This window comes from Elephas maximus, chromosome 17 (genome assembly GCF_024166365.1).
Source record: "Elephas maximus indicus isolate mEleMax1 chromosome 17, mEleMax1 primary haplotype, whole genome shotgun sequence".
NCBI classification, from domain to species: Eukaryota; Metazoa; Chordata; class Mammalia; order Proboscidea; family Elephantidae; genus Elephas; species Elephas maximus.
This window is the reverse complement of record NC_064835.1, coordinates 80,246,022-80,254,419: the sequence shown is the minus strand read 5'-3', so window position 1 is coordinate 80,254,419 and position 8,398 is coordinate 80,246,022. Positions and strand designations below refer to the sequence as shown.

At 44.0% G+C, this 8,398-nt stretch overlaps 1 protein-coding gene across 2 annotated transcripts in view; it reads right to left on the bottom strand.

The window, feature by feature from the left end:
* Nucleotides 1-4,873: 4,873 nt before the first annotated feature.
* FHL2 (four and a half LIM domains 2) overlaps nt 4,874-8,398 on the bottom strand; it is an 81,043-nt gene continuing 77,518 nt past the window's right edge. For both annotated transcript variants that reach the window (XM_049856980.1, XM_049856981.1), the window contains exons 4-6: nt 7,546-7,715; nt 6,462-6,648; nt 4,874-5,520 (exon numbers count right to left, since the gene is read on the bottom strand). In XM_049856980.1, coding sequence (XP_049712937.1) covers nt 5,369-5,520; nt 6,462-6,648; nt 7,546-7,715 — 509 coding nt within the window. In that variant the 3' untranslated portion in view covers nt 4,874-5,368. The remainder of the gene's footprint in view (nt 5,521-6,461; nt 6,649-7,545; nt 7,716-8,398) is intronic.

Below are 8,398 nucleotides of genomic sequence, written 5' to 3'. Positions count from 1 at the left end.
ACTCATTCAGTAGCAATGATGTTTTTAAAACTTACATTAAGTAAAACTGCCAGTAGATTAAATCATATGCCTGTAAGAGCTTCTTCTATTTTCTACTGTGGAACTTCAGTAATTTTTAGAGGCTACAGAATGGTCAGAATGTTTTTAAGTGTGCTCTTTTATTAAATGCTTGTGCAGGTTTTGTACTTCAGTACAGAAAAGTATAACCTTGTAATGTACATTTTTGTATGTAAAAAAACTTTTAAGTAGCCTTATCCTTATTTAAATAAACTGAATAAAAATGATCTTTTGAGTATGCCTGTTATTCATTAAAAAAATAAAATTAAAAAAATACTCTGCAGTGACTTGATCTGTTTTTATTTGAGTAAACTGTATTGAAAAGTGTTATTCTTTACAATCCAGTCTTCTGTATCCGGATCGATAGAGATCAGGCATAACCCAAATAGTCCAGCCATGTGTCGGGCCCCTGCTACGGATGAGAGGGCACCAGAGTGGTCTAGTGTTTGAGATACCATGGTGCTACAGAGGCTGACAGAGTTCCCTGGCTGTAACCGAAAGGTTGGAGGTTTGAGTTCACCCAGAGGTGCGTTGGAAGAAAAGCTTGGCAATCTACTTCCGAAAATCAGCAATCGAAAACCCTGTCAAGCACAGTTCTGCTCTGGTACACATTCGGAACTGGTTACTTTTTTGGGGGGGACATGAAGTGGGGGGCCCAATGAGCTTATTCTAAAATTTATATGAAAGAGCAAGGGCCCAAAAAGTACTGAGATAATCCCTAAAGAAGATGGGGAGGGGGCCTCACTGTATACTGAGACTGAGAGTTAAAAACTAAGGATTAAGTCGATGTGAGTTTTTTTTTTTCTTTTTGGTCCCTTTTTTTCTTTCCTCTTTCTGGTACTCCCATTATGCATATGTTGGTGGACTTAATGGGGTACTACATTTTTCTGAGGCTTTTTTTTCTCTGCTCTTCAGATTGCATAATCTCTATTATCATCTACAAGTTGACTAACTTTTTTTCTTCTAACTGAAATTTATGCTGAGCCCCTCTAGTGAATTTTTTATTCAGCTATACTTTTCAACTCCCAAATTTCCATTTGGTCATTTTTATAATTTCCATCTGTGTGGATATTCTTTATTTGATAAGCCATTGCTGTCATACCTTCTTTAGCTTTTAAAACATGGTTTCCTTTCGTTCTCTGAACATGTTTATCTGCTAAGTATGTCATCTGGTCTGTTGTCTACTTTTTTTTCCTGTGTGTGGGTCACACTTTCTTGTTCATTTGTATGTTTCATAATTATTTTTGTTGGATACTGGACATTTAAAATAATATAGCTACTCTGGTTACTGATCCATCCTGGGACTTGATGATGTTTGGTTATTTTGTTTTAGTGCCTTGGCTGGACTAATTCTGTAAATTCTATTTCCCCTGCAGTGGGTACCTCTGGTATCCCTGCTCAGAATTTTTCCTTTATTTTAACCTTGTCATCTTGGCTTACGAGAGGTTGTCCCTGGGTCCATGTAAACCACTTTCTGAAGAAGAGGTTGTGCTTACTCCCCTTTAGCCAATATTTTCACCTTTTACTATTGGGTGTATATGTGTGGCTTGGAGAGTGTTTCAAGGCTCAAAAAAAAAAAAACCTGTTGCCATCAATTCGATTCCAACTCATAGTCAATCCTATAGGGCAGGGTAGAACTGCCCCATAGGGTTTCCAGGGAGCAGCTGGTAGATTCAAACTGCCAGCCTTTTGCTTAGCAGCCAGAGCTATTAACCACTTCACCACCAGGGCTTCACAGCTCAGGGAGTTTAAACCTTTGCCCTGTGTTCAGCCAGGGACGTGTAGCTCGGAAGTTCTTTTTTCCGGTAGCTTCGGACGGGCTCAGCCTTAAGGCATGCATAATCTTACACACCACCAGAGATGAGTGTGACTGTAAGCCTGGCCTCCCAGGAGTTGCCCTGGCGTCAGAGTAGCTTATCATTGAGCCAGTGTTTGATCAAGGGTTCTGCTTTAGTCCTTTGCTAATACGGTTTCTACCCTTTGCTGATGAATCTGTATGTGGCTTTGGGAATACTTTCAGGTCAGCTCAACATGCCACTCTGATTGCTCCTGAGTGGGTGTAGCCTAGTCCCTGCGCACAGCATTCTGGCCCCCAGGGATGAGTGGGATCCCAGAGGGCTCTTTTTGATTCTCTTTCCCTGGTTGTCCCTGTTAAACTTTGGGCTAGTCTGCCATTTTGTTTGTTTCTATTAAGATCATGGAGTGGCCCTCTTAATTGGTTGCCACTGAGATCTCTGTTGTTTTTGACAATGCCCTTAGGCACACATTTCTCCATGTTGTTCCAAATAAAGTCTATTCTCAGCTTCAGAGCTACCAGTCCCTAGAGCCTCTCCCTCTGGGGGCAGGAGAGCAGCCCACTTCTGGTTGTCACTTCTGCTCTAAAAGTGGTGTCTGAGGGGCTGGGATTGGTAGCCCCTGGTCTTCTCAACTTGCGCCTCCCAGTGTGGTACCTCTGCTGTTTGAGCAGGTGGGGGCAGGGACCCTCGAGGGCAATCAGAGCCCCAGTATTCTTGGCCTGTCATCCCTGGGGCAGAGCCCTAGAACAGTTGCTGTGGGGAGAGGGAGCCCCTCCTGACTGCACTTGCCTGGAGTAGATGCTCAGGGTGGAGCTTCTCTCGTGAAGCTGGGGGTGACGGTTGGGATGGGAGCAGTTTGTAGCTCAAATCCCACAGAATCCTCCTGCTCTTACACTAGAACTTAGTGGATTTTCTTGAGTAAATGTTTCTCTATTTGCTGTATGCCTTTAGGAAGATATTCAGATAGTTCCTCAAATTGTGAGTTTTCTTTTTTCTCTAATTTCCTCCAGTTAAACGGTTATTTTGCTGGGAAAAGGGTCTGCTGAGCTCCTCATACCACCATTCCAAAAGTCCTGCCAGTTCAATTCTTTTATTTGGGCCTATGAATGCATGATTCAAAGGAGCCCTGGAGGTGCAGTGGTTAAGCCCCAGCCTACTAAGGAAAAGTTTGATGGTTCAAACCCACCAGCGGTTCCACAGGACAAAGACTGGTGATCTGCTCCCATAAAGATTACAGCCTAGAAAACCCTATGGGGCACTTCTGTTCTGTCATACGGGGTCACTGTGAGTTGAATTCAACTTGATGGCACCTACCACCACCATGCATGGTTCAGGGGTCAGCCAGAGATTCGTAGATGATTTATACAAAGAACTTGGGGCTCTCTTTTCCATGATTTCTTCCCTCATTTTCCAGGGGCTGTATTTGCCCCAAACTCTGTCCTTTGGTTCTTCAAAACAATAAAGACTACAAGTTTTCTATCAGAGTCTTAGCTGCCCCACCGAGTCCAAATTAGGAAATACCCAGTGCCATTCTTTTCTTTCAAGCGTCAACATCCTTCCAGTATCTGCCTACTCTGAATGTTTATTTTCAGACTTTAAAAATATCTTGTCCAGAATGTATAGTTATTTGACGGAAGACTGGTTCAACGCAAAGGAGCTACCTACTGGAAGTGGAACTCCCTGACCCTTAATTGAAGGCTGGGTACCTATAGGCTTGGTGCATCTGTGCTATTAGTAAGGAAAAGGGAAGTGAAATTTGGAATGCCTTTACTTTTCTGAAGCAGGGAGTGGCTAAACAACCAACAAAAGGCGGAGGTATTCTTTTTAAGCAACAGCTCAAGCCAACTAGAGATCCGGAAGGCCTCGGACATTTCTACCACCCAGATTAAGAAACCGACTTCACATACGCTCAGCATAGATAGGGCTGTTGATTTCTATTGTTTTTATCTGTTGCGCAGTACATCATTTTTTATCATACCATCTCAGAAAACTAAAGTCAAAAGGCCACTATTGCTACATCCTAAAAAGAGAAAGCTGTGATACCCTACCCCATAGATTAGCTCAGTGCTTTCCAGTTGTTTATGATGCTTTCCAAGATTATTTTACAGACTAGCGCCAAGCTAGATGCTCAGTGTATTATTTCTGCAGCAATGATTCTTTTCTGAGACAGTCGGCTTCTGGAATGCCCTAAATTGGTAAACGGTTGAGAATGTAAAGATGAACAAGATGTCATCTCTGGCCCCAAGTTGTGTGTGTCCTTTTGCAATCCTTCACGTTACTGAAGAGAAGGCAGGTCAGTGTTAGGTATTGTTACGGATTAGAGTATGTCTCCCAAATATGTGTTGGAATCCTAATCTACACCTGTGGATGTGATCTCATTTGGGAAGAGGGTTTTCCTTGTTACGTTAATGAAGCCATATTGGTGTGGAGTGTGCCTTAAACATAATTCCTTTTGACACATAAAAAGAGATTAGACAGAGAAGCAAGCACAGAGGAGAACACAGATGCCACATGGAGATAGCCAAGGAATGCCGAGGTTACAGAAACTCAAGAGATCTGTCCCCAGACTCAACAGAGAGAGCCTTCCCTAGGGCCGGGGACTGAATGTGGACTTCTAGCCCCCTAAACTGTGAGAAAATAAATCAAAAGCCACCTGCTTGTGGTATTTCTGTTATAGCGGCACTGAGAAACCACGACAGGTATGGACCCACGAAAATGGGAAACAGCCAAGCTCTGTCAGGAAAAGTGCCCTGAAAACTGGCTTTACAGTTTCCTCATGTTCTGTTCATGTCCTGGAGCTTATGTTACTGCATCAAAGCCAGGGAAGAGTCTGGGGAAGAGGCAAACAGAGAAGGTAGCAAGAAAGAGTGCTGATAGAAGGATTTCTTTTTTTTTTCTAATGAAAGACGTGATGCAATTTAACACTGCCACAGTCCATCAGAATTGGCGCTTCATACAATGATGACCGGACAGTGCAGTAAAGTGTTATTTATACTGAGACCCTTCATGTTTAGTCACTAATGTCACACACTGTACATGGCAAAAGAGTTTGTACTGAGTAACTTTATTGTAAGTCACGTAATCTCGCGTTAGGCTTTATATGACAGGAAGTTACACAGTTATAAGATACCAACCCTTCATGACCTTACCTAGTTGGGAAAAGTTTCAAGTTCGTGACACACGTTCATTGCACTTAAAAATTAAATACGCAGTGAGAGAAAGATACATTTATAATGACATCATTCAAAGGAGTTGTACTTGCGGATTTGTCTTACTCCATTACAAAAATTCAAAACCACCTTCCCACCCAGGGTTTACGTAAGCTTTCACCTTCCCTGGGACTGAAGTAGTGAAATGGCTTAAAAGGCTTAAAGAAACGTGAACGTCACCAAGAAGCACAAGAGGAAAGTCCTGACGTGGCTGGTGAAAACCGGAACACCATACTGCCTGGCTGAGAAAGAACATATATAAATCTGTATATATATACTGCAAGCAGTAGCTTCTCTGTTTCGCCCTCAGATATCTTTTCCACAGTCAGGGCACAGGATGTCGTCCCTTTCTGTGAGGAAGCCTCGCCCCACCAGTGAGAGGGAGCATTTCTTACAGTTGAAGCAATCATTATGCCACTGCCGCTCTTCAAAGGAGATGTACTTCGTGCCTCCAATGCCTGTGAAGAGAGGAAAAATAGCGCCAGGTGAAAACAGACAGAAAACTAGTTAAAATCAGGCTGTTGTTAGGTGCCGTCAAGTCGATTTCAACTCAGAGAGACCCCCATGTTACAGGAGAACTGCCCCATAGGGTTTTCTAGGCTGTAGTCTTCACAGGAGCAGAGAACCAGGTTTTTCTCCCCCTGGAAACACTGGGTGGCTTCGAACCACCAATGGTTCTGTTACCAGCCAAGTGCTTAACCACTGGGCCATCAGGGCTCCTTAGAATCAATGGCTACTAGGAGTAAAAAAGGAATTGATCTGATCCATTTCAAAGGTTCAATTGTGCAATACTAACAACCAGTCAGCTGAAGGTAACAGAGTTGGAAGTGGCACGTAGTGGAACTTTTTCTGTGGCATTAAATAACGCACTTTTCTCTCCCCGCCCAGTCACTGATTGGTGTAGCAATTCAAAGGAGCTGCCATCTGTTCTCCACACGAAATTTCTCGGCATGTTTAATAGTTTAGTCCAGTGCCTGGTCTGTCAGCCAGCCTCACTTTGGAGGACACAAAAGAAGTACCTGGAATTCGCCCTGTGCCCTCCCAGTCTCACCAGGATTCTGTGGACCACCTGGGAGAGCACAGCACCATTGCTCAGCCTGAAAGTGCCAGCTTTCATTTTGCTCTCACAGGTGCAGTTTTGGAGATGATCCAACCCAAAGCAGAAATAATAAACCTACAGGGAATAGGCCACAGGCTTTTAAGTGATCAGGTGAACAAGAGGTGAAGTGGTTACTGCTGAAATGTACCTAATACAACAAGGAAAAAAGTAGTTACTTGTTCAGAACCTTTGCTAGGCCTAAAGATTAGAGTTATAGAAACATATTCCCATGCTAAAATATTAGACTTTGTTATCTTCAAATTGCTCTGTGTTTAAGAGGGAATTCCGTGAAATACTCACCGCTGATTGGGTTGGTACACCCCGCACACTTCTTGGCGTATAGATCACAGAAGCAGTTCAGGCAGTAGGCAAACTCATCTCGAGACGTGAAACGCTGCCCAGACAGCTGCTTCTTGCAGGCGGTGCACACGAAGCACTCCCTGTGCCAGGGCTGCTCCCGGTAGGTGACTCCCCCAGTGGTGATGGGCTGGCACGGAGGCAAAATGGGTACAGTGTCAGTTCTTCTCATTGGAGTGGCCTCGATTTTAGTCAATGTCCTCAGTCTCAGTTATTGCCACTGATTGAAACCCTCATTCAGGTTGTTTGAAAAGTCACTGAGAGCGGCTGCACAGACATCATAATCATCGCCTTACTACCTCCTGTTCATATGTTGTTGTTGTTGTTGTTGTTGTTGGGTGCCGTGGAGCCAGTTCCGACTCTCAGCGACCCTGCGCACAATAGAACGAAACACTGCCCAGTCCTGCGCCATCCTCACAGTCATTGCTATGTTTGAGCTCATCACTGCAGCCACTGTTCCAACCCACCGTATTGAGGGTCTTCCTCTTTTTTTGCTGACCCTCTACGTTACCAAACATGATGTCCCTTTCCAGGGACTGGTCTCTCCCTTTCATACGCTTTCATGATACAGCTCTGGACCCTGGTTTCCCCTTTGTGAGACCGGTACCAGAATGGCTGCTGCTCTTGGCCACCTCATTTTCTCCCCCGTCAAGTTTAGTGGTTAGTTCCTTGTTTTTTCAAGGATAGCAGCATAACAAAGACAGTTCAGGGATGGTGAGTTCGCCCCCTCTCTAAGTCGTACACATGAGAAAATACGTGGGAATTTGTAAAAGAAGGCAGGGCCTTTAGGATTTTTGTCTCAGAGCACAAATAGCCCTCATGTCTTTGAAAGAAGGACTGTAACAGGCTCAACAGATAAAATGTACTGAGGGACATCAGAATTAAGAGATGCAAAGCAAGACAAGCATAACTGTCGTGCCATTCAAGTATTACAGGTGTAATCTCTTGGGGAAAGGAAGAACCGACAGACCGGGCTCACGGAGACAAACTGGCTGGCCGTGCAAGGTCCAAGCGGAGAGAGAGATACCTTTTTGCACTGAACACACTGCATGGCATATTGCTTCTCATAGCAGGGAACACAGAAGTTCTCATTGTCTTTGGGGATGAAACTCTTGGTTCCAATCGGCTGTTGGCAGCGATGGCAAATGAAGCAGGTCTCATGCCAGCTGCTGCCCTTGTACTCCATCTTGCGAGTACCTGTCACCGAAGTCAAGAACAAAATAGAGTTGTTAAAATGACTGGCTCGGAGTCCAGGCAATCTGCTTTCCGAGCCTGCTACCATCTAGCTTTGTGGCCAGAGCACTAGATAACTAAGACAATATCCCATTTAGTAATCTTCTAATCCTATTTCGTGATATCTCATTTCTTTTTGAATAGCTGTTTATCATTCGATATGATTACATCATTCCTCCAAGCAGATTACGAAGGCCTAGAACACTGAAAGCCTCCACTGATCTCAGTGCACAGCAAATGCTCAATATTTGTTGTCTGATGTTTTTCTCATACTTTCCCAAAGGAAAAAAAGCATACACTTACAGAAAAAGATGATTCAAGAAAAATGGATGAGAGTACCCGCTGTATAAAGAAGGGTCTAGGGAAGAGGAGTATAAATGGATGAGTGTCTTAGTTATCTATGGCTGCTAAACAGAAATACCACAAGTGGGTGGCTTTAACAAAGAGAAATTTATTCTCTCACAGTCTAGGAGGCTAGAAGTCTGAATTCAGAGTGCTGGCTCCAGGGAAAGGCTTTCTCTCTCTCTGTTGGCTCTGGGTGAAGGTTGTCATCAATCTTCCCTTGGTCTAGGAGCTTCTCAACAAAGGGAACCCGGGTCCAAAGGACGCACGTGTGTCTGGCTTTTCTTGCTGGGTGGTATAAGGTC